The following is a 26,726-nucleotide window of genomic DNA, read 5'->3' on the forward strand; positions in this document are numbered from 1 at the left end:
AGTGAGTGAATTTTAAAATGAGGCTGGAGCCCTCTGAACTTATGAATAGATTGTTTTATATGAATAAAGCCTAAACTGAATGCGTGCTCAGAATAGAAGGACCTCGAGTTCTACTGACTTGCAGCGCCCTTCACACAAGCCTCTGTTCTTTTCATCTGTACCGAGTTGGTTCACGTTTCTTTTCTGGCCTTCTGACACAATAGTCTCTCATTCTAAGGCCTTCGTTTATCTTCATTTTCCCTTCTTCTCTTGGCATAAATCACAGGACATTTGCAGAACTGTTGCCAAAGGAGACCTTATCTGGACGTAGTCAAGTGAACAAGTTAAACCCTGCTTCCTTGCTCACTTCAACGTCTCTGCATTGGGGATGTTTCTCCCGGCCACATTACTTGTCTGCTCTACACAGCCTCGTCTCCATATGAACTGGCCTATGTCATCTTGTGTCCTGATGTAAACTCAAGTCTTTCACCTTTGAACCCCTGGGACACAAGAAAAGAACCAGATCTGAGTGTCTCCAAAGAATTTATCGAATAATTAAGTCAGACAATGACAGTATCCAACTGCAGTTATTCAAAACCCTAAGAATTCAGTACCATTTAGAAGACTAAGTTCCAGAGTGATTTTTGTGCTCACATTTATATTCGGAATTCACTTTCAAAGATTACTCTTAAAAAGCCCCCACCCAGGGTATGAGGGAGAGTCAGTCTGACTTGACTCACCAGGCAGTAGGAACATGTCCAGGCAGGTTCTCGAAAGGAAAGGCCAGGTGAGAAAAGCCACACCCATCACTGCTTGCACCCCAAGTATAGTCTCGGGTCTCAGTTAAGTTCCTGGAGACATAAAACAATCTTGCAGCAATTCTGTGTCCCCGCAGGAAGCTACGATGTGGGATCTCAGCTAGGAGGGTGTCCTCCTTCTCAGCTGCTGAGAGGTACACGAATTTATTTCTAACCTGTTTGTTCTATGTAGAGAAAGGGCAATGACGGCTGTCAACTCCAGAGAGTTTTGATGATTTTCGGGGGAAAATGCTCCTGAACTCCCTTAGTAAATGTTAAAATTCAAGGAAGTCTGCTATGTTCTCAGAAACACGATTGAACAATAATCTGTTATAAGATGGGAAATGACTTTGTACAGCCACGGTTCACTCTGTTCTTGGTCCATACCGGTTTCAGTTTAAGAGTCATCTGGTGCCGTTTGTGAAAGATCCTGGGAGACTATAAAAACAAGCATGTACTTCTCAGACTTTTCATGTTGGTGGGTACAGGGCAGCTTTGACTCAGTTGTGTTCATCCCCCACATAGACTGAAAGGGCAGCTTGGTCTATGATGGAGTTTCTGTCTTAATCACAGAAAGGAAGAGAAGGAGACCTGGTCGAGCCCCGGATGCCTCTTAGAGCTTCTGCTACAGGGCAGCCACCACATATGTCCCTTGGGACTATGTGAGAACTGCCGCAGGTCTTCAGAAGCTGAGGTGTGGAACCTTAAAGGCAAAGCATGCCTATCATGTAACACACGCCACATGCATGAGCATCCTTACCTTCTGGGTGGGGTCCAAATCCGCACTGGACCCTGTCAAGTGAAGTCCATAGAGAGGATGAACTCGGGGTGAGGTGCTGGAGGTGGCTCAGCAATTAAGAGAACTGGCTGCTGCTCTTCCAGAGGACCTGGGTTCAATTCCCAGCATCCACATGGTAGCTTCCAACTGGCTGACTCTAGTTCCTGGGGAATTGACAGCCTCTTCTAACCTTCACTGGCCCTGCACACACATGGGGCACAGACATACATTCAAACACTTTATATTTGTAAAATAAAAATGAGCAAAATCAAGAAATGTAAAAACCAAACCCAAGACATGAGCTGGGGACCTCTGTTCTCTTCCAATCATGCTGGCCATGCTCACAGTTGCACACATCTTCTTAAAGGAGCCAACACGTGTGATTACTGTTTTACATCCCGCTCCTCCACATCTGTATTCCTCTCCTGTTTCCAGGGGATGATGGGACACAGACCCATCCTGAGAGCAGCGGCCAGGAAAGCAGACTCAAGGCTCGCTGCCTGTCCTGCACGTCCGTGGTCCTGAAGGCCGTCTGGGGACTCTTGATCATCTTCTCAGTGTCGTCGTCTTGGGTTGGAACCACGCAAATCGTCAAAATTACTTACAAGAATTTTTACTGTCCCTTTTTCATGACATGGTTTTCGACAAACTGGAACATTATGTTTTTCCCAGTCTATTATTCTGGCCATCTAGCCACAGCTCAAGAAAAGCAGTCACCAATGAAAAAATTCAGGTGGGTTCCATGTTTAATGATCGGTAGCGGACGTTTCAAAACCTGTGTGATGTAAATGTGTCTATACTCACTGCTTTGGGATATGAGATGACTTTGTTTTGAAGTGAAGAAGCAAGATCTATGGTTGGCAGTGAACAGGAGGAAACAGAATTGGTCCCCTCTGAGAACATTGTGTCTACACGTGGCAGGCATTGAGCTGGTTGGTGCTCTTGTGTCCTTTACTTTAGGTTGTCATCATCATCATGGTAACAAACACCTTTCCAGGTGGTATTAGTATCCTCATCTTAACCAAGATGAAACAGATTCCCAAAGGATGAAAGTCTGCTCCAAGGTTAGTTGTGTATAATAGAACCCTAATTTACATTCAGATTTATTTGTCTCCGAAGGTCATATGTTTAGAATGTCTCAAACTCTAGAGGAAAAAAACTATATTAATACATCTAATTTCTGTGATACGCACACACTTCATTGCTATTTCCAGCACTCTGATGTCTTCGTGGATGAAATAGCCTTGTTTCCTAAGACGGGAGGCTTAGCACAGAGCAACTCAAAGAGATGCCCGTCTCTGTGGTGGGAGCACATGGGCCTTGTCTGTTGCTTGGTAAACATACAGGGTGGTGGCAAGCCCACTACTTGAGTGGTTCTGGTATTTGTCCAGTGCTAAGTCAGATCCCCTCTGGGTGTGCTCTGGAACATGGCAGGGCTAGTATGAACTTTGTCCAACACCCCTGGAAGGCAAAAGCAATGTTTGGGTCAGAGTTTCTTTGTGGACTGCAGCAGGTAAAGTGTTTGCCTTGCAAACATGAGGATCTGGTTTTTATCCCAGAGCAAACAAGAAGGCGATAAAGAAAATCTAAGTATGGTTGGGCATACTTGTTATCCTAGCACTGGGGAAGCGGAGACAAGAGGACCCCTGGAGCTCACAGGAAGGCCAATCTACCAAGACCTTGTCTCAAAAGACAAAGTGGGTGGTGATTAAAGAATGACAGCCAAAATTGTCTTCTGGCTTCCTCTACATTCACACACACACACACACAGAGAGAGAGAGAGAGAGAGAGAGAGAGAGAGAGAGAGAGAGAGAGAGAGAAGACAGAGGGAGAGAAGAAACAGCATCAACAACAAACGTGTTCCCTGAGAGTCCTCCGTAGATCACAGCAACTCATCTTTAATAAGATGATCACAGTTTGTCGTACAGTAGCTCAAACAACCCCTCTTTATTCCCCCTGTGCTCAACAAGAAAAAAATGACTATTATGATTGGTACATTCTAAGAACAGATTTTAAAACTATTTCCATTTCTTGTCACCAGCTTGGAAGTGTGAGGGAATGCTGAAGTCACACGGTGAGCTGGTTTTCTGTATGTAGCCACAAACATTCAATTTTAAAGAAACAAAAATTAGACCTGAAGAGGTGGCTCAGCAGTTAAAAGCACATACTGCTCTTGCAGAGAACCTGGGTTTGGTTCCCAGCACCCACATGGTGGCTCACAGCCACCCATAACTTCACTTCCAGGAGCTCTGATGCCTTCTTTTGATATCTTTGGGCACCAGGCACACACATAGTGTATATGTATATATGCACTCAAAATAATCATATGCATAAAACAAAATTTTAAAATCTAAATTTTCAATAAAAAACTAAAGCAACAAATATTCTCGTTTTTGAAGAAAAGTCCTATGATTGTTTGTGGTTGTGAAAAGAAATTTTGTATTTGGTTGCCATTAAAATAGACATCACCTTTTGGGTATGATTTTTTTTCTCCCAAGACAGGGTTTCTCAGTGCAATCCTGGCTATCCTGAAACTTGCTCTGTAGACTTGGCTGGCCTCAAACTCAGAGACCCACATGCATCTGCCTCCCAAGTGCTGAGGTTAAAGGTGTGTGCCACCACTCTCTGGCATTTGGAGCATTATTTTTTACGATGGCATTTTTAAAAAGATACCAAGGAAATATGATTAACAAACTGTAATTGTCATATTTGAAAACAGTTGTGTGTGCCTGATAGAATAATACTTGTGCTCTTCCCCAAGCTCCTGTGTTTTAGATACACATACAATAAAAACAATTTAAAAAGTTTAGAGGAAAGAGAGCAACTTCAGAGCATGTTAAGTGCTTTATCCAAGATGCATTGACAGTGGGCTGAACCTCTGCGTGGGGAGTGAGCTGCATCTCTCTACATCCCTCACCTTGGACTAGCTCTGATCATTGTTGGGTCTGCGCCTGGACAAGATGCCTCCACCTGTTAGTGTAGGTAGAGTGAAGCTGGCAATTTCTGAAATTGAATCAAAAGGTTTTTCCTGTGAACACTGTCTCCGAGAGGACTGTCCCCTAACCAGAGCTGAACATTGTGAGGAAACATCTTAGCTCTTTGAACTGCTTTCCCTGCAGACTCATTAATGCCAGCTGCTAAGGAGACGCTCCCAGAGCCTTCGGGGCTGACAGGGAGAGATGAGCTAGCGCGCGAGACTGAACGCAGAATCCTCCCAGAGTGCTGGATATTTTTTTCTCCTGAGCACCGTGGAAGAATTTTATGTTTTTTTTAACACTAACATCAAAGGAATTTTCAACAAAGTATCAAATCTAGGTGATAAAACATGTCCCCTTAGCAGTGGACTTTGATGAATCCGTTGTTCCAATTAAATACTGCCAGAATTCAAGTGCCCCGAGTGCATTTGAAATTTGTAGAGAAAAAAAAGTATTCACTATAGTTTTTATAAGGATGCTTCATTTCATTAGTTCAAAAAAAATCTCTAGAAACAATGAGTTTGGTTCAAAGAGACAGAAGTCTTTGATGAAGTACAGTTTAAGTACCATTTGGCATACAAAGGGTGCTCAATGCCTAGGGAAGTAGCTGCTGTTATACAGGAGGGCATGATTGGTTTATCATTTCCCCCAGCTTCCAGCTTCATCGCAAGCTTCGCTACCTGTCAATGCCTCTCATGCAGAAATTTTTCTCCCATCACCCCCAAGGGAGGCACACTGCTCATTGCTTCTTAGTGCACATCCATTCTTTGGGTGTTCACATCCCTCAGTACCCAGTGCTTACCCTACATATAGCTTTACACAGGTCATCTAGCATTTGGCTACAGAAGGGCCAGAGGAAGAGTTATAATATCTAAAACAGTAGTTACAGATGGGGAGCTAGGTGGCAGGGAGAGGGAGTGGGTGGAAAAGGAGACCAAGGAGAGGCTGCCTACCTGGGGCACGTGACCAGCTGGAGAAGAACAAGCTTTGCTAGGAATCAGTCTTGCCGGTGGCCACTTTGCTCAGGAGCCTCTCTCATCACTATAGAACTGTGTTTCTTCCCTGCCCTCCTGGCTTTACTTGAGACTCACCCTGTGACTCTGGTCTCTGGGTAAGAACCATCACAGGGCCAGGGATAATAAGAAAAGCGAAACCGTTTAATAAGAAATGGGTTTCTTCATGGTTTCCCATAAATGTGTAGTTACAAAGGCATCCACTGGTTATGGATAAAATAATAAACCCGGACTCTCATTCCCTCTTGTTGTCTGACCAGGCAGATGTCCTACCCTACCAAGAGCAGACTTTGCATCTGGTACAGTCTGGAAACGCTGCAGCTTGCCCGCTGTACGAAGCTGCCCCTTACTAGCACAAGCGGCTGAGAGCCCTTCGTTTTTCTGTGATATGTGAGACTTCTCTGTGCTTTCCCCAAGGCCTTAACTTTAGGTATTGATTCTCATCGTTAAGGTCACATCTCTGTCAAGTTAAAAGCTCCCTTTGGGAAATTTCGTTTTCCTTTAATGAAAACTCCCAGCTCACATGAAAGCCAACCCCCATGGGACACAGTGTGTGTGTATGTATGTGTGTGTGTGTGTGTGTGTGCGCGCGTGTGCGTGTGTGGGTGTGCAAAGTTTTAGCCTTTCTGAACCCCCAGCATCCTTAGCAGCTTGAAAGCAGAAAGCACCATGGGACTCGCCATTCGTGGCTCTGCTCCCAATGCTTAGAATCCTTGTAGCTGTTTTCTTCCTCTTGGAAGCCCGGCAGTGGTGGCGCACGCCTTTAATCCCAGCACTCAAAAGGCAGAGGCAGGTGGATCTCTGTGAGTTCGAGGAAGGAGTACTACTTCATTTAGTGAAACACACCCCGGCTAGAAATCCCTCGAATTTACAGGGCAATGATCCCTCTGTAGAAAAGCTGAACTAGTATTTATAGTGTCTGGAGTCATAGAAAAGCATTCTACTATAAACATGCTCAAACGTTAGCAAATTGTTGCTTTGAGCAAGATATTTATACAACTTTTAAAAATACCGTGTTGGCAAATGATAATTGTCTCATAAATGTTGCGTGTTCGTGATTGCAAGTAATGTAAGCTCCCAAAAAGAATCTTTCCAGTCCATGGTAGCAAAGGCACTGCCATCACACCACTGCTGTCCCTGCCTCTCTACGTCGCTAGCTTGAACATTTTTATTACAATGGCCCCAAAAGATGAGTAGTCAAATTAATCGTAATTAAAACAAACTAAAGATTTCATTGAAGAAAGTGACTATTTTCATATACTAACTTCAAACAAGTCATCCAAAATGGACAGTGTTTACTGAATATAAGTGCAACCTGAGTTTCAAGCTTCCATTTTAAATTAGAAATACTAAATAATTTAATTTGAATAAATTATCAAGAAATGCTCTTCATTTTTCTGCCTTAAGGAAAATGACAGAACTCTGTCACTGAATAGAGATCTTAGAAAGAAGCAGTGTCTCCGAAATAAGCAAATCCCACCGTGTGTGCGGTTTCATAGACACATGAGGAAGCTCCCTGTTGACGTGATTCCGGGAGCTGGCTGCTGCCCACCCACCCTACAGCTGCCATCTTGGTCCTGGTGAAGCATCAAGTTTTGTCCGTATCTAGTGACTTCAGTGACAGCCATGTCTGAGTTTCTCGAGGCTGCTCTGAGCATCTTCAGAAGCAGCGGAATGCCTGGCCATCTCAGGAGAATATGATGCGAAGGTTCTGTTCTGTGCTGAGCAGCTGTGGGCTCTTTCCAAGGACCCCCATGTACTTCCAGAAGCTCCCAGGTGACAAAGCTGGGTTCAGCACATTCTAGGGAGCCCGCGCTGAAGGACCCCAGTGTTTGTGCTCTTGCCTAACAATGGGCATAGAGTCAGCCGGACAAGATAAGCACCTGTGTCTCACCCTCTTTTTCTTTCCTAGGGAATGCAGTCGGATTTTTGGTGAAGATGGCCTGACGCTGAAGCTCTTTCTTAAAAGAACTGCTCCTTTTTCTATTCTGTGGACTTTGACAAATTACCTGTATTTACTGGCTTTAAAGAAGCTGACGGCCACTGACGTCTCTGCTCTGTTCTGTTGCAACAAAGCCTTTGTCTTCTTGCTGTCCTGGATTGTGCTGAAAGACAGGTTCATGGGAGTGCGGGTAATGGCACGCTCAATTCCATGCGCATGCGCGGTGCCGCCCTGCTGCCTAAATCTTACCACCGCGGCTGCTGTCCCATGGAGTGTCTCTAAAACGTCCCCTACCGATTCTGAGTACAAATTGAAATTTGAAGATGTGTTAGGAAGCCCCCGGCAGTGGCAGCATCATGAAAGGAGAAAGGGATGTTTCTACTGGGAAGTCAGTTGATCACAGCAGTAGTCTGAACCCGAATGAGAAATTCGGTTCCTTAGAATTAACTTATAGAATTATTGTCACAATCAATTCCTGTCCTCAGCAAAGAGGGGTCTGAGAAAATAAACCACAGTAAAAATTGGGATTTGCTTTTGTCAATCAGCATATTTTGGAACAACCCCCAACCTGCCCTTACCCAGATGGATCTAATTAATATTGGTGTAAGTAGATAAGATTACCAAACAGTAATTAAAGTCACTGGTAATGGCACAGCGCTATTCAAAGTGGCTGTATATCTAGCGTGACTAATCTAGGGATGGAAAGAAAAGCAATAACTTGTACTTTGGGGTACAAATCCTTAACTGAACTATGTAAAATGTCTACTACCACCACAGTTTTGAGCTTCTTCCTTTTAGTAGTGACATGGAATTTTAAATATAATTTAATATAATTTTTGTGTGCTTATTCCATGTTAGAAAGAGATTTCTCAAAAACCGTGTGGATTTTAGGAGCGGGACCTCATTCCTATCTGATACATTCCAATCCATAACAAGCCAGTAATACTTGGCAAGGAAACCCACACGAGGAGCCTTTGTTTCTAAAGTATCAACATTATGTAATCTATGCTTTTCTGGAAAAACTGTCCAAGATTGGGTTTGAAATGTATTTTTCTCCCCAAATATTGTTCTAGTTGACATTATGCCTAGGTCCTTGCCTGTTTCCAAATGCTGAAGTTCACATCTATAGAGACACAAAGTGCCCAGCGAACATTGAATAAAAACGAATGTATATGGGGAGAAAAGTGCCTGAGAGCCACCCACTAAAGCAGCTTTCACTTTAAAGGGAAATTAAGAGCTGGGGGCACTGGTATTGACTGCAGTAGAGGCTGAAAAAGGAGGTACACTGCAGACCAGGAGTTCAAGACCAGCCTGGTTAATAGAAAGACTCCATCTCTTTAGGGGGAAAAAACAGAAAAACAAAACAAAGCAAAAAAAAAAAAGTTACAAAATTTCTGATTGTGTTTGAGAGACATTACCCGGAAATTCAGAGTGGAAGCTTGACCTGAACAGTCAAAAGATAGACTTAATAAGAAATAAAATAAAATACTCTTTCTTCTTCCCTTTTTTTCTTTATTCCTCTTTTTAGAATGCACATACTCAACTGAATAACCTTATATTTACATCCAAAGGGCTCAGGGTTGTGTATTTATAGCGGAAGTACTGTTGTGAACTGTCAGCTATGAGGACGTTTGACAAGCCCATGTGAACAGGGACCCTTCCTGCCCTGTTGTTCACTGGGCCATCCAGGAAAGGCTACCTCTGTTTTTAGGCCCCGTGCAAAATTCAAATGTGAGCACTTGCTTTAAAATCAACTATTTCTAGGTGACAACAGCAAAGTGTTAAGCTAAGTATAGGGACCCTCATGCTGTACCCACTTAGCTACCTTGATCATATTCATCAAGTCAGCCATCAGCACTAGAACAACATAGAACACAAAGTCCAACCTTAGCTGCTACTTGAAGATTAACCCACACTTAATTGGTAATGATCATGAAAATAAGAGATTGTCTTAGACAACTAGGGTAAGTTCTAAATCCAAAATTCAGGTATCATATCCCTGTGAGAGACTCTGAGGAGAGGACACGGTGACTCCAGAGAGGCTGGAGGAAAACATTCACATGGCAGGGTGGCAGGGTGACCCACCAGGCTCTTGAGAATTCAGGGACTGGATTCTCTCTTAAACTTGCCTTTGGAAGTATAGCCTTGCAGAAGTCTGGATTCCGGGCCTCTAGGTCTGTGTAAGACCTCATCTCTTTTGTTTCACGTCACCGAGTTTGTAGCAATTTGTCCCAGCAGTCTCGAGCGACTGGTAGAGAATAAATCCAGGAAAGAAAATTCTAAGTAGCCGACAAACGCTTGTCAGTAAACCTGCCCACAAAGTGGAGACATTAGAGACGTCAAAGCAGTGTAGGTGTCGGGAAACCTGGTAGAAGTCTAGGGCTCACCACAATGTGTTAGGAAGTGGTCCATGCCCCCTTCCTCAAGGATATCGGGATCCAGCTTTAGCAATGCCCACAATCAAGCAGTAGAGTCGGGAAAGCGCCAAAACATATTCCACATGTTACCTTTTGACAGATCAGCAATTCTTTTTCCTCTCAAGGCATAGAGAGCACACATATAATTAGATCACTTAAGAAATGAAGAGGTTGAGCACACAGAACTAGCAACCTAAATGCTGCTCCAACTGTCCCCATATGTAAATAATTCAGGGTTTTGTCGGCCCCTCCCACCTTACCAAGTCATTCTTCTCAACTCCAAAACACAAACACAAAGGGATGCTTCCAGTCACAAGGCTAACTTTCTCTTTCCTCCTCAGGCTAAAGCTTGGGAGTTGGGGGAGGCTTGAAGGGGACAGGTGTCTTTGCTCTCATTTGCTTGTCTCCTAGAAAGATAAATAATGATGGCTTTCATTGCTTTTTTTTTTAAATTTCAAAATAACACCATGGACAAAAAAAAAGATGCTTTTGGCTATAGCAGTATCAGTATACCCAGCCTATGAGGACCACTGACGGAGAGCACTCTTGCAATGACAGACATGTAAACACAGCCTATAGGACTGACGGGTAGCATTCATGTAACAACAGATTATCTGTTATGAGGCACTTGTTCATACTTTGTCTCCTTGGACTACTGATTGAAGTACACATAGAAAGAAAAAATTCACCACTTTTCTATTAGGAAGTCAGTTCATCCAACTTACTGGTAATCCATGGTGTGTCAGACAGCTCTTTAAGGGGGAGCAGTTTACCACCATTTGATTATCTCATGAAAATTTGTAAACTTCACATTTAAAAGATATTAGAAAGCCACAATCCACCTCTTGCAGCCTTTGGTGAGGCTGTTTTCCTACCTCTGAGATTCTGTGTACTTAATTATATTTCTTAAAATCACGGAAGCCACCACTGCAGTTGCTCCACCAAAGAGTGCTGACCCTGGGCTCTGTCACCAGCAACACAGAAGCAAAGAACACAGGTGGGAAAGCCCTCTGAATAGGGCTTTTCCTGCCCGCCACTGGCACCTGCTCACTCCAAAAAGAATTAGCTACCAGAATAGAAATTTAGAACCTTCTTTTGATATCTTGATCCTCTCTTACATTTTGCATCATTTATTTAATTTTTTTCATTTTTAAATTAGTGAAATGGAAAGTTCTTAGGTAACTGATGACTGGAGAATGCTGAAACAGATTCCAACTTTCTGAGAAATATAGGGAATGAACTTATGTTCCTTTAACATGTGTTTCTGTGCCAACCAACCCCCCATTATGTTAGTTTCTATCACAAAGAAAGTGATCTCACTTTGAAGTGGATTTTAAGCGGATAAAAATATCCCTGGGTGGACTGAAAATATAGAGGCCCAGCTCCCCCCGTGTTCTGTGGACTTCCTGCCTCTTCCTGATGGCTGTAGATTCCACACACTGCTTTGATTTCTCACATTTCAGCTCTTGTCCAATTTATGGTTCAAAATAAAAGATATAATTCTTTCCATAACTTTAAATATAGCATTGTAGAAGTTTAAAAATTCAATGGATCCTTGAAAATAGGTCTATTGAAATCCACCCAAAAGCAGTGCACATACAGCTCTTGATGGCTGAGCCCTTAATTGGTGTCTCAATCTCAACCACTGAACTGAAGGGAAACATGGTCAACAACATAGTTTAGTATCTTTATTGTAGGACTTCTTGTTGGCTTTGAGGTTCAAGGGTTTCTTGTAAACCAGTGAAGTTCTCCATGCTCATCTAACTTCAAAAAGCAGAATTGTCCCCAAGGATACACATTAGGATTACAGTTTCTCACTTAGACCTGTAAGCATCTTATAGGAATTTTGAAGGAAAATTGTGGGGTGAAGGTTTATGTCAATGACTTAGATCCTAACATGGGTGGTTTTCTGAGATAGAATAATTCTGGAAACCATTTAAGAATGGGAATCAGAGAATGAGATGATACAAGGAGAATCAGATCCTGTGGCTTTCAGGGGTCTGCACAGAAAAGGGGAGATATAAAGACACAGGAAAACACAAACAGCCAAAATCCAGATGCTTCTCTTGACTTTAATGGGGTTTTTTTTGCTTTTGTTTTTTGATTTTATTTTTGAAAAGTAAAAGAAGCCAGATCCTCCTGCAGGACTGGAGATGGTATTTAGGATAGCAAGCTTCAGAAACGAGGCTCAGATGGCTTCAAAGCCCCTGAAAGTCAATGTCCATAACTCTGAAGGATGGCTTGTGAAGAAGATGGCTGACTCAGGGCTGTGTCACTGGGCTGACACGAGCACCAGAGGTGCTCAGTTCAAGTAGTCACACCGTCTATAACAGAACAGAGAACTCTGGGATGTTACAAATAGCAGCACTGACAGTTTTGTGGTCACAGTGGTGACTAACATTGTCACCCAAATCAGATGACGATGACGATTTTGCTCGTCTTACTTAGATGCTTGTAGTTGGTTAGGAAACTGAATCCAGAATAATCTGTAAGAAAAATCATGCTTTTCAAAAGCCAAACACACAACCCCACTAAATATTTCAATTTTTTGGCAAATGAAGTTCTCAGGGGAGGTAGAGCGTCCCAGTTTTCCTGGATGGTCAACATGAGCATGTGGAAGAGTTTGTAAGATGCAGGCCTCCTGGGAGTTCCTGACTCATGCTAAGTAGAGCCCTTCTGTGCTCCTGTTGAATCGGTGTCCAAGCCTTTGAAGACTGATTCGAAAAATGAGTGTGGCTTACATCTGTGCTTAGGGTGTTCGCTATAAAAAGGTTTGGAGTGTTTACTCTTTGCAGTTTAAACCAGAGATACCAAGCAGAGCTGTTCTAGGGTCATCCAAGTGATCTCTCCAAATAGGCTTTCCAGCCAATGCGTTCCTGCAGGCTCAGGATGAGCTGAGATCCATTCCTCAGCTTCCAGCTCTGTCCACCAGAAGTATACTGAGAGTCTCTTAAAAGTATGAGGTAGAGAATTTATCTATTCAGATTATTACAAATTTAAACTTAAAATATAGAAAAAGTTTATCTCCTCGCTAGAAATGTACTATATGCCTTATAAATCACCGCCCCTACCATGGAGATGGGTTTTTCTAATCCCTCATGATACTCAGATTTCATGCTTCAGAATTTAATGAAGAGTTATCTGGCCCCCTAAGGGAAAACCACCTCTCCCCATGCAGGCAATTGAAACAGACGCTGGTGTGATTGACATGTCAATCCAAGTCGTTCAGGCAAGTATTTCCACAAGCTTTTGAAGACGCTCGCTACGGCTATAATTTCCAATTGCTATAAAAATATGTCATCTTTAGCCATATCAGAGTCTCTTTTTGAGAAAACTCTTCGTTCACATTTATTTTTTTTACTTCTTGCTAATGAGGAAAGGGAAGCTCCTATCTGCGCTTGACCTGAAATTAACCATATCATCTGTTTAACAGTTCCTAGACAAGAGTTCTCTTTATTCGATTGTTGGGGGCCATGCTTTTTTTTTCCTAGTTCCCTTCATTCAGGATTATCTGTAGTGTACAGTGCCCTAAATACAAATATTACCTTATAAACACAGCTAACCATGCTCAAGTTCATTAGTGTTAACACTGTTTTATTAGCACTATTTGAAGTAGTTATATAACTATTTGATCAAAAATATAGAACTGATGGTTGACTAGCAACATTTTAGTCATCCAAGTTCAGTGTTCAGAAGGAAATCTGTTTCTGCACAAGAACATGTTAGGTGGTGAAGACGATGGAAACACAAAATCAAATCAGAACGCAGCTGGCCAATATTCTTTTTCATATCTCTGAAACGACACTGCCCCAAAATGGTTACATTCTATATGGTTGAGCAATAAATCCCAAATCAAAGCAAGTGATTGCCTTCCAGAATGCTCAGATATAGATAACCCCTCATGGGTTTACTTATAAGCCTATGACTTTTTATTTGTAAACTGTCCCCAGTATTTTCCAATGTGTATATTAATTCCTACACACACACACACACACACACACACACACACACACACACAGGGGCAGGTGCTAATGAGAATGCATATCTGGCAAAGCCAGGCAACTAGCATTTGTTCACCTCCCTGGTAGCTTGTTATTAAGGTAATCATCTATCTCTAACATGTAGGGTCTGTTTTCAAGGGTTCCTGCTGGTTTTTATGCAAGACTCTTAAACATAGAGCTGTCCTGAGGCCACCATGTGCTTGCCAGTGGGTAATTAACAAAAGCATCACTGGGTTACAGCCACCAGGAGCACACCCTGAACTGCCTTCAAGGCTTTCCTCCATTTTGGTATCATAATAATACAATAATAGCATTCAAAATGGCCCGAAACATTCCAGATGTAAAAAAATACTTTCAGAGGCACTGGTTTTGAAATACTCAGAACTGGGAGGCTGGAGGAATGGCTCAGAGGTCCCGAGCTCAGTTCCCAGCAACCACATGGTTTCTCGCAACCGTCTAGAATGAGACCTGGTGCCCTCTTCTGGTGTGTGGACATACATGCAGACCGAACACTGTATACATAATAAATCATCTTTTAAAAAATGCTCAGAAGTTCCTCTCCCTACAGTTAAATCCCTTACAGATTCTCATCTTGAATTTAAAGTCAGTGAAGAAATGTCATGGTCCTATTGCAGGGTGCTTATTTTACTGTTTGCCGTAATTTTAAGTGCTTTCCAGTGGGACGAGTTCAGGAAAGGGTACAAAGCAGGTGCAAACACAGGCCGCTCCGAATGAACTCCTGAACAAACCCACAACACACTCCTGACAACAAACCGTTTCAGCCTTCGTCAAATTATTCGCATTTCTATTTGTAAAGTTAAGAATGCTCTAGCAAGGTGATAAAAATAAAAGGTAATTAAATTATCTTTCTGTGGTTTATTTTTTTAAATCAATGAATTTGCATGTAAAGAAAGGGAAAAAAGGCCTCAGAGGGCATTCCAAGTGAGCGAGGCCCATTTAGCTTGCCCCGGTTGTGTTGTTGAGAGGTCTTTCTACCCTTCATCCAGGGCTTCCTCATCAAGTCTTGGTGATGTGGACATGTTCAGAAACACACACTGGTCCTAGGAGCTGTTAAGATGTATACGGAATTATCTGAGGAACTTAGTAGATGAAAAGGCTTAGATGTGACTTCCTGCTAAGTCCATTTTACTCACAAGGATATTAATCTCCAGGAAGATGAACAGTACAAACTCAAAGTTTCTTGCCCTTAATCAGCACAGCTTTTCATATTCTATGCCTGTGGCGTGAGCAGACTGGTCTCTTTGGCACTGACCCTTCTCAAATGTAAGCACTGATGACAGAAGAGGTAATTAGCCTTAAAGAAGTACTTAGCTGCTTCCAGGGGCTTCAATAGCTTGATCTGGGATGTGAATACATAATTCTTTTCTCTGCTTCTTTCCATTCTGTTTGACAGATAGTTGCCGCAATAATGGCAATCACGGGCATTGTCATGATGGCGTATGCAGACAATTTCCATGCTGACTCCATCATAGGTGTGGCATTTGCCGTGGGCTCAGCCTCTACATCTGCGTTATATAAGGTATGTCTGTGTCATCCTCTATCGTCAACTGTCCCTCATAGCTTAGGATGAAGCCACAAAATGGGGAAGGGCAATGACAACCCTAAAAATATACAGGTGGGTTAAATAATAGTAACTAAGATCCTTTCTTGTCAATACTTGTGTGGTGGGCATCTCACGGGAAATTTCACCGGTGTTGACATGTCCTTGCATACCATTGATTCTTATTCTACTGACTGGATAAAAGAATTGAAGCTTCAGAAGAATAAGTAACTCTCCAAGGCCGTAGTGAGGTAGCTAAGTTGGACTGGAGCCAACAATGTGCCCTCCAGTCAGGCAGTTACAGTAAGAATGTAAGGAGAACAACTTTTCTCCTCTATATTTTTTTTTCGCTTGACTATATGGTAATTGTGCTAGCTCCATGGAGGTACTGAAAATAATAAGCTGTCATTTTTGAGGATGCTATTTGCTACTAGGGAGGCCACACTATAAAGGACCCATGGCATTAGCAAAATGAAGACACCGTGCTCTGCTATGTGGACTTTGTGGGCTTTCTCCCCTGGATTCCCTGTCATCCAGGAAAATGTCACCAGGGTCACTGCACCTCACTTCAGAAGCAAGGTTTCTGACAGCAAATCTAAAAGGTTATCCCCCCAAAGCTCAGCTTCTTTAGAAGCCAACTTTCTAAAGGGCAATGCCAATTTCACCTCCCTTAGACTTTCAATAAAATGAATATCATAGATGAAGCGAACTCTTTGGAAGATAGGAACAGCCTCACTTCCCTCCTAGAGGCTTTTTCACCACACTGTGGCCCATGGGGATTAACGTATTTGGGGTCGGGAGAAAGGAACATTGATTCTGACAGGCGTTGACATTCATTTACCACATATGTCTAATTTGTTCTCCCCTGGAAACTCCACTAAAATTGTTGATGAGGTCAAAGACCAGCAAGATTATTTTCTAAGGAAAAACACTAATACATTTATGAGGTTAAAAATCCAGACTTCACTGGAATGGCCGGGAAAGCAGAATGTCTATTTTATAGAGAGAATCCTCCGGCCAGGAAAGCAGGATGGCTATTCTATAGAGAGAATCCTCCCGGCCAGATCACAGGACACATTCACTCTAGGAGTGGCAACAGTAAACAATCCCAAAGTCATATCTGAGCCCAACTCCAGGCAGACAAAATCTGCTCCATTTGATAGTGTGTGTTAATGGGTTAGCAAAGGGAGAACAGGGTTAAGAAGCTAAGAATACAGGCCTCAGGTCTGGCTTCTTGCTTCCTTTCTGTGAGCTTACGTTAGCCCATCACTTCTACTTGTTATCTGCATCTACACAGGGGCTTATAACCCAGGAAAAGAAGTTGTTTTTAATCCAGAAAGCAACAGGATGTTTGTGAAGACATCTAAAGCTCAGGAAGGATAGTGCTTTTGAACCTAAGGCCTCGGTATTTCTATTAACAAGCTAGGCAGTGGTGGCACACATTTTTAATCCCAGCACTCGGGAGGCAGAGGCAGGTAGGTTTCTGTGAGTTCAAGACCAGCCTGGTCTACAAAGTGAGTTCCAGGACATCCGGGGTTACACAGAAAAATCCTGTCTCAAACCTCCCCCCACCAAAAAATAAGCTGACAATGGGTGTCTGCCCACTTAGTTTTCAGCATCTGTCATAATCAGGATGCAACAAATCCCAGGGTTGCTGGAAAGGATTGATGGCAGCTCAACGCTACAGATTTTTATGGGCTCATATAAGCTTTATTTATCCTTCACCCTATGCCCATCTTGGTGGTTTTGGTTGCATACTACAAAATACTTCCAGAAACTTAAAACACCACAGGAAAACCACCTCATGGCCGTCACTGTATCATGTGAATAATACAGGGAATTTTCACGCCTCGCCCTCGCAGCCCATTTAGTAACATGCAGGGGGCAGGGCAGGGAGACACGGAGGCTACTCTAGGCCAGCACATTCCGTAGGATTCATTTTGTCCCGTAGCAACAGCTCTCAGTGTGCGACTGAAGAGTTCCTCTCCTTTCCAGGTTCTGTTTAAGATGTTTCTTGGAAGTGCCAACTTTGGCGAAGCGGCACACTTTGTCTCCACCTTGGCTTTCTTCAATTTGATCTTCATCTCCTTCACCCCCATCATCCTGTACTTCACCAAAGTGGAGCACTGGTCCTCCTTCGCAGCTCTGCCCTGGGGATGTCTCTGTGGGATGGCAGGGCTATGGCTCGGTAAGTGGCCGTTGCCTGTGCCTGCCGTTCATGGTAGGGTTATTCCCTTGGCTGCTTTTGTGTTCCATGACTCAGATTGCACTGGTTATAGACACTGAATATGTGGGAGATTCTTGGTGGGCTCTTTCTTGATTATCTCAGGGCTATTCATGGTAGAACTGCCATGGATGAAAGGATCCACTCAAAGCCCAGGTCACTCTTTCCATCATGACGCGGTGTGTGACCTGGCATGTGGTGTGTGCTTCCTATGTGCATGGTATGCCAGGCAGAAGTGAAAATGGATGATGCAGTCAAGTGTTCAATGTAGCCACAGCACTGGGTTCAACTGAAAAGGAAGCGGGGGAGGATAGAGGAGAGAAGAGAAAACAGGGGAAGATATTCAAGAGAAAAGCAGATCATGAATAAATTGGAAAGCCATTTTGAAGAAGCGGGGTTTAAAATCCACTTCATCTTGGAGCTGGAAATGACAGGCTCACACCTATTAAACCACTCACTCTATTGTGTATGGAGAATGGGTTTGCACCAGGAATCCCTTACCAGGAGAGTGCTGAGTTTGATGGCCCTGGCTTAGTACACTGTGTCCAGTTGAGGGCAAAATAAAGGTCACCTGGAGTCTTTCTCTTGGGCATCCTGGAACTCTGGGTATGTATGTGTCACCTACTAGTACCTGATGTACAAGGAGTCTAATATCTAAAGACCCTGCTCCTCTTCTCCAGCCATTGAAAACAGCATAGCTTAATACACCAGTGCTTCCTCTGAATAAAGTCAGCTTCATTCTGCTCCTTCCATGTACTGCCCGCCCAAGGTTGGCCCCTCTATCGTCACACATTTACCCACCACACACACTCACTCTGCAGGCTCCACTGACCTTGTAAGCCAGGGTGAGGCTGAAAACAGTAGCAATACTGCAGTTCCAAGAAAAACAATGTCCTTATTCCAGGAAGATCATTGATTGGCTCATCGTTTCCTACTCCAGTCTAGAACCCTCAGGGAAGGTCTTAAACAGAAACCATTTCAGAGAAGGATCAAGCATTAATTGTTAGTCCCCGGAGCTGTGCTTTCCAGGGCCAAAACTGTATGGTTATCATCTCCCACTGCCTCTAAGTTGAGTGAAGATCAATAACATATTTGGAAGTTCATAGTGTTGCCATAAGATCAAAGAATCCTAATTAAAAGTGCTCAGATTATTTCCTGGCCAGAAATAATGTAACTGGGAACAATCATAACCTAAATGTCACTTATTTTTAGCAACCTCTTTGCATGTGGAATTTGTGCCTGCTGCAAAGGAGCCCTCCCCCAATGAGAGTCGCTGGCCCATCCAGTGTGTCCTCCTAAAGTAAGCCTTCTCAGGCTGGGCCACACCCGTACCATTCCCCAAGCAGCATGCGTCCACACTCCACCAGGCATGGCACCAGCTGGCACTGCAGCTGTCCCCAGTGCACAGCAGAGTTCATTGTGCCAAAGCGGAGCTGTGACAGATTGAAGAGACAGCCTCTCTCCTGTGCTGTGTACTCTGGGGCTTAGGAATCCGCAGTGCTTCGCTCGCAGTGTTTTCATTCCCGGTCCCCTCTGCTCCATGGGAATCACACATGGTCTCACTGGGTCTGAGAGCCGGAGCTGAAGTCCCAGTGTGTGCTCTGAGCTTCCACATTTCCTGAAGCTATGGCTGTGGCCTGCCCTCTGGGAACTTATCTTAGTCTCAGTCTCAAAACATTCATCTGACCTATCAGGATTGAATAGAGTGGGGCTGGATTGCTCACTCTGGAGCACACATTGAATTGGGTATTCTTCCCCTTGGGCTATCAAAGATGATTCCATCTGAAGAACTAAGGAAAATAGACAACACATGGTGTGGAAGCCGAAGGCTCCGTTTGGAAACACCATCACATTCGTTCCGGTTGCCAAAATCCAATCTGTCAATAAAAAAACAATTGAGGAAGTCAGCAGAGTTTTGATGCATTTAGTAAATTCCTAACTTGTTAGAATTTCCCTAAATGGCTCCATGAGCTTAAGGAAAGACCCAAGGTGCTGGAATATTCATTCACAATGAGCCTTGCTATGACAAAGGAGCCCTTACAAACCTAGGAAGGACCTGTGTCTTTACTGCCATTGCTGCCTGCTTTTGAGTCTCAGAAGGTCCGACCCACTGTCTCACATCTCCAGGTACAAATGACTCTACATTGTTAAGGCGGTAAGCTTAATTATAGAAGACAACATCCTCATTAAAATAGTTCTAGAACTTTCTTTGAGTCTAGACTCTTCAGAAATGGGCAACATGCTTCAGCTGTGTTCATAGAGACCATGTCATATTAAAGGACCTTTTGTACTTGTGAATATTTGTCTCTACAACCTCTGAAAAGTTTAATTTAACTCCATTAAGATGACAGTCTAATTTATAAATCTTGGAAAAGTATAATTTTGGTGATTTCAGATGGGATTAGATGATCATTTTAAATAATGGCCTTTTAACTAAAGAAGTCCAACAGTATTAATTAAAGGGCAGCAGCTTCCTCTGCCAGTTTATTCTGTGCCTCTGACCTTCGTTGACCTGTACACAATCAGGGTGGGAAAATCGTCCCGGGGCTCCAGAGAATTACCCTGAGCTCATCCTCATTTGTTTACATTGAAAAAAAGGAGGGGGGGGGACAAAGGATTAGCTGACCTTGGACAAATCTTATTTTAGGCGGTAGTACCAGAGTCTGTAAATTGCCCAGGTTTATAGTTAAATAGCAAAGTAACAAAGAATGAAGCATCAAGACTTAGTCAGGCACCTGTTTTTAGCCTCTAGCTAGCCCCAGACTGTCCTTTCAGCGCTAACATGTGGTGTGGGAGATTGCTGACGTCAACTCTTCCATATACCTTTGTCAGTCAGCTGGCAAGAGCTCAGGCAGAGTGGCAAAGGAGGACCAAAGAATTTGACAGATTTAAGCCAGCGATTCATGCTCCCATCACCAATATGAGAAAATTGAACAAGGGTGCAGACACTTAGGAAAGCACATTTAGCAAAAGTATTGGTTCTTGTATCTTGAGTGACTGGTGTGCCAACCCCTTCATCCCATGTACCTCCCTCATTTTACAGCATTCAATATCCTGGTGAACGTCGGAGTAGCGCTGACATACCCAATCCTCATCTCCATTGGCACAGTGCTCAGCGTCCCTGGAAACGCAGGTACTGGTACAAAGTGCCCCACGCACTTGCTTTATGCTCTGCCTTGTTTCTTCTAACAATCAAGAATTACGTCTCTTCCTTTGGAAGATGTTTTTATGTATCTCGAGGTGGAAGACAGCAGAGTGCGCAGCAGGATTTAAAGCTGCGGCTACAGAGGCACTGTTTTACTTGGCCGTGGTTTTGGAATTAAATACCAAATGTATCATTTGGGTTTCATGTAATCTCCCTGACGACCTAATTTCGTGGGTATTTTTAGAGGAAGTCCTATGGAAACAAAAGGCATCGCAGCACAGGGCTGTGAAGTCAGCATCACTAATGAAAGTGCAAGCAATGCACAGGGTGTTGGCTCCCCATCAGAGCATCCTTGGGGAGCCGTGTACACTCTCGTAGGGGCTGAGCAAGCAATGCCCAGGGTGTTGGCTCCCCATCAGAGCATCCTTGGGGAGCCGTGGACACTCTCGTGGGGGCTGAGCAAGGAATGCACAGGGTGTTGGCTCCCCATCAGAGCATCCGTGGGGAGCCGTGGACACTCTCGTGGGGGCTGAGCAAGCAATGCACAGGGTGTTGGCTCCCCATCAGACCATCCGTGGGGAGCCGTGGACACTCTCGTGCGGGCTGAGCAAGCAATGCACAGGGTGTTGGCTCCCCATCAGAGCATCCGTGGGGAGCCGTGGACACTCTCGTGGGGGCTGAGCAAGCAATGCACAGGGTGTTGGCTCCCCATCAGAGCATCCGTGGGGAGCCGTGGACACTCTCGTGGGGACTGAGCAGGTGACCCTTCAGAAACAGCCATTTGTCTCACTTCAAGGCCAACAGGAAAATCTATTGGTGTTTTTCTAGGAAGTTTCTAGTGAAACCTGTCACTGAAACTGTCAGGGAAATTAGTTCTCTGGGTGACCGTTCAGTCATTTTGACTTTAAAATTCTGTGGTCCCAAGTCTCTAGTAACCATCTTTCTTTTCTTCAGAACAATTAGTCAGTGTTTATTAAGCACTTTCTATGTGATCAGGGCTGTATACAAGAAAATAAATTACACTGTTGCTCCCTTAAGAAACTTACAGATGAATTTAGAAAAGACAGTACACATGCACAAAGCAGCTAGGACTAGGACCTCAACAAAGAGATTTTTTATTAAGTGTAAAATTGTGTGAGATAGACTCCCAGGGCTATAAGATAGTCAGAGAAAAAATATCAGACAGGAGTGGAGTTGTCAGGAAGTTCATTTATTCATCCATGGATTCATTTATGCAACAAATAACTTCTAATGTCTTAGCACATGTCAGAAGCCATGCCGATACTGGTGACAGATCCTGACTGAGGCGTAGTTTCCACCCTCGAGACCAGGAGAGTAGCACAGAGCCGGAAACCAGAGGAACTGAATGACCCTGGCACAAAGACACAATTGCTCTGCTAGATGATGTTTGCGCAGAATGCGCTGAGCACACAGAGGCGTGGCACTCTTTGCGGGAGCCCTTTGCACAGAGGTCTAAAGAACAGTTCAGCGGAAAGATGTGGGGCGCCCGAGGATATGCGGTGAGGGGTGAAGCCAGGCAACATTGTGAGTGTACTAAGTTCACTTTCTAGAGTTGTTAATTTTAGACTATATGAATTTCACCTCAATTAAACCCGGGAAAAGCACAGCATAATAAGACCAAAACAAGAACAGGTTTGATTATTTAAAAAAAAAAAAAAAAAGCAGCTGGTCCAGTACAGCAGAAGAAAGGTGAAAGCATGCCCGGGAAAAGTGCTTAGAAAGGAAACTGAAGACCTTTCAGAGCCCAGTTGCAGGGACTGAGCTGAGCCTTGAACAAGGGCGGTTCACAGCGAAGGAACAGGACGCAAGCGTAACTAGCGATAGAGAGTAACTGTGGTGTTTGGAAGTCTTGAGATGGTCTCTGGTTTTCAGAGACTCACACAGCCGTAGGCGGGTGTGACGGGTGTGACGGGTGTGGTGACGACAGGTGTGACGGGTGTGACCTTTCCTTCCCTAGCTGTGGACCTCGTGAAGCAGGAAGTGATCTTTAATGTGGTCCGCCTGGCCGCCACCATCATCATCTGTATCGGGTTTCTTTTGATGCTGCTGCCTGAGGAGTGGGACGAAGTCACCCTGAGATTTATCAACAGCCTGAAGGAGAAGAAGAGCGAGGAGCATGCGGAGGACCTGGCAGATGTCAGCGTGCACCTGCGGAGCAGAAGCAGGGCCAACGGGACAGTGTCCATACCGCTGGCGTGAAAGGAAGAGACGTCTGGATGCACATGTGTGTATATTCTGTGAATATAAAATTTTCTCACTACCTGTACACTCAAATGACAGTATCAGCTCTGAGTTTGAATAAACCATATGTGAATATTGCCAACAATAAAAAGTTTACATTTATATGCATATCAAGGAACTAATGTAAATAATCATAATAAATTTTTTATTAAAAATGTATTTTCCTTGTTTTGTTTATCCTACTTGGAAAGAGGACTCTCCAAAGTTCACACAAGTTCATAAAAATATGAGGTTTGGTTAAGTCACAGACTCTTCATCATTTTCTTAAGTATAACTGAGACCTTCTCATTAAGAACTAGGTGCCAAATAGAAAAACCTGTAAAACAACAGAGAAAATAATGACATCTTGAAATTTTCGGGCAAATGGATGGAGCTAGAAAGCATCATATTGAGTGAGTTAACCCAGACCCAGGAAGACAATTATCATTTGTACTCACTCATAAGTGGTTTTTAAACATAAAGCCTACAAATCACAATGCCAGAGAACCCAGACAACAATGAGGACCCTAAGAGAGACATAAATGGATCTAGTCTACATGGGAAGTAGAAAAAGACAAGCTCTCCTGAGTAAATTGGGAGCATGGGGACCATGGGAGAAGGTTGAAGGGGAGGGGAGAGGCAGGGAGGGAGCAGAGAAAAATGTTTAGCTCATTAAAATCAATTTTTAAAAAAAGAAAAGAAAAACCTGTGAAAACAATAGATATTTTACATTTACTTCAGCCTGGAAATGTAAAAGACAGAAAGCCATTAAACAATACCCACAGAATCCTTCTGTACACAAGCCTACACTGGGAATGGCCAGGACATAAAGACAGAAAAGACCCAGCTGAACTCTCCGCATGCTCAAGAAACACACTGACATCTTCACGAGAGAGACATTGCATTGGTAAAGAGGTGTGGAGACCTCACAGATCTCTACAGTCTCTCACCACCAAGTTCCCTGAGAGAATTTTCTATCCTTCCTGTCATTCCACTTTGTACCCCTATTCTTTCCTGAACCCACTACCGTTTACCTTCTGTCCCCATGGTTGCTCTAGAGTTCCCTACTCTCAAGTCGGTAAGGGACTCTCTTCAACAAAGTCATATTGGAAATCCCAACTCTTTACTCACTCAGAAGCAGTTGATAGGATGATCTTCTACCCACTGACCTGCTAAAATAGTCTCAGCTCTTGGACCCACCACCTCCTTGTGGTTATCCTGCCTTTGTCTTCCTAGGCTGGTTCCATTGCCACCAAGGTTCTCTGGTTACACTTCTTAACTTGTCTCCTTTGGGTTCAACTTTTTCCAATGTTGATGACTTAAGAAATTCTTTTTCTGTAAACCAAGTTTGTACTTGGAGCTTTAGATCCATTAGAAACTCTTCATCAGCTCATTTGGACACCTCAAATGTGGCAAATGCAAAGTTAAGTCAATACTCTCCACACCTAGTCCTCTCTGCTTCCTGTCTAAGTTAATGACATCATTCTTTAGCAGCTACCCAAGCCAGGGATCAGTCACCATGCTTGCCTCTTTTCTTCACTGATACCTAACTATCAGCCTTGCCTCTCTGTAACCTTTGTAGAGTGACTTTCTACTACAAATTTGATTCTATCTCCACTCCATAAAATACTTCAGTGGCATCCTATTGTACACAAAATCAGATCTAAAGATTTTGACATATCCTCTCAAGCTCATTGTTGCCTAGCCTTGACTAGTTTATATCGCAGTAATTGCCGCTAGAACGTTCTGTGTTAATGGAAGATATCTACGTCTTCCATACCTGCTAGGATGTTCTGTGATGATGGGCATTGTCTGTATCTGTCTATATAGTCTTTGTTTATGTAGGGATGTATGTAGCCTATCACGCTGTCTGAGACAGTAGCTATGAGTGTCTATTAAAAACCTTGAATAGAGAAACTCTTTTTCCTTTTTATCCATTTACCATGCATTTCCCATTCAGTTACCATATTGGAATCTAAGCAGAGAGCCTACTTCTGTCCCCACTGTCCTATAGTTCCCCTGGACACATGACACTTCCATGGTACTATGCCTCTCGTGGTCATTCAGTTAAGCTGTCTTTCTTATGCTCATTTCTTTCCCTCTCTCAGTGCCTGAAACATGGTACCTTATTTACACCCCCCAGATATTACCTACAGCTGTTTTCCTAAGGAGTCTTTTCTTACCCCCAGTATAATAATGTGGCTTACTTAGCCCCCTTGTAGTAATGACTGCCTTCTTTGTTTTTCAGCTCTCTTTGGCTGTGACAAAATATCTGACAGAATCAACTTAGAATAAGAAAGGTTTCTCAGGGCTTGCTGCTCCAGAGCTCAGTCCACAGACATTTGGCCCTGTTGATCATGGTGGCAGAAGCACAAGATGGAGGAAACCTGTTCACCTCAGGATAGCTGGAAAACAGAGAGGAAGAGTCCAGAATTCTGATATCCCTTCAAAGCCAAAGTTCAGTGACCTCACTTCCTCCAATCTGTCCCATCACCTAATGGGTTTCACTACCTCTCCATAGTGCCCCAGTCTGGAGACCATCAACCATTGCGATGCACTTACTCAAACGCTAGCCCTGTCTATGATCACCGCCAGCCTACTGTTCTGGGTTTCCAGCAGACCAGACCGTGAGCAGGGCTATGTGGCAGTCATGGTTGTGTTCCCAAGTTTTAGCACCTACAGACATCCCGTAGCAGAATACGCACTCAGCTCTGTGTTGGATGTCCTCGTGCCTGAACCGTATGAGGTCAGTCTTAGTGAGGGACACACATTAGCACAGATAATGTTAAGGACTAAAAGTTAGGGACTAAAAGATGACAAGGACACCACGGTCTCATTTTCCTATGCAAGGCTGCTGAACTGATAAAAGGGACTTTGACCCTGGGAGGTTGGTTCTGCCTCCAGCACAGAAGATAATCTGTGCTTCACAGGACATTTAGGACAACAAGGCAAGCATTTACGATCTCTGCCCCCACCACCTTCAAGTTTTCTCAAAGTGTAAGTGAGCCAATCTCCAGGCAAGAGAGAGAAATTCAGAGTGCCTTGTTGGCTGGGTATCATAATAAAAAACTTTAATGTATCAAACCTTTGAATTTCCTGTTCCTGTTGGAGGAGTCACTGCCAGTGTCCTGGCATAGCTACATGACACGTATTAAATCAGATAACGAACATGTTAAGCTCCAGGACATGTTTTTAGCTTTGTGAAAAATAATACAAAGGAAATGTAACTTTGTTAATACATTGAATTAGTTCCTTATCTACGGGTAGTCACTTTGGGCTATTTAAATGCCGCATTGATGGAAACATTGTTCTTGCCTCGTTAAATTACTGTTAAATCCTAGTAATCACTGCCTAACTCACTAAGCTTGTGTAATATACATGACATTTAAAATTGCATTTTGACAACTTTAAGCAGTGAGTTCTTTTGGTCTTTAACACGGTTCCTTTTGAGAGATGTATCCACTGCCCTAAAAAGCACCCATTCAATATACGGTGAGCTCTTAGAACTCAGTCTGTATGGATCCCTAGAACTAACCCAGCTACTTGAAGAAAATATTTTCACTGTGTTATTCACACATTTACTCACTCAAACATTATTGTTATTTGAAATTGGCTCTTATGTGAGATGGTTATCAACTGGTCCCTGCTTTTCT

General features: G+C 43.4%; 1 protein-coding gene across 1 annotated transcript in view; it reads left to right on the forward strand.

The window, feature by feature from the left end:
* The window catches only part of Slc35f4 (solute carrier family 35 member F4), a 222,609-nt gene extending 199,356 nt beyond the window's left edge, over positions 1-23,253 (forward strand). The window contains exons 3-8 of the mRNA XM_048430032.3: positions 1,990-2,287; positions 7,455-7,674; positions 15,317-15,442; positions 17,459-17,651; positions 20,731-20,820; positions 22,811-23,253. Coding sequence (XP_048285989.3) covers positions 1,990-2,287; positions 7,455-7,674; positions 15,317-15,442; positions 17,459-17,651; positions 20,731-20,820; positions 22,811-23,052 — 1,169 coding nt within the window. The 3' untranslated portion in view covers positions 23,053-23,253. The remainder of the gene's footprint in view (positions 1-1,989; positions 2,288-7,454; positions 7,675-15,316; positions 15,443-17,458; positions 17,652-20,730; positions 20,821-22,810) is intronic.
* The last annotated feature ends 3,473 nt before the right edge of the window (positions 23,254-26,726 follow it).

The sequence above is a fragment of the Myodes glareolus genome, chromosome 12, assembly GCF_982192425.1.
Source record: "Myodes glareolus chromosome 12, mMyoGla1.1, whole genome shotgun sequence".
Taxonomy (NCBI): domain Eukaryota; kingdom Metazoa; phylum Chordata; class Mammalia; order Rodentia; family Cricetidae; genus Myodes; species Myodes glareolus.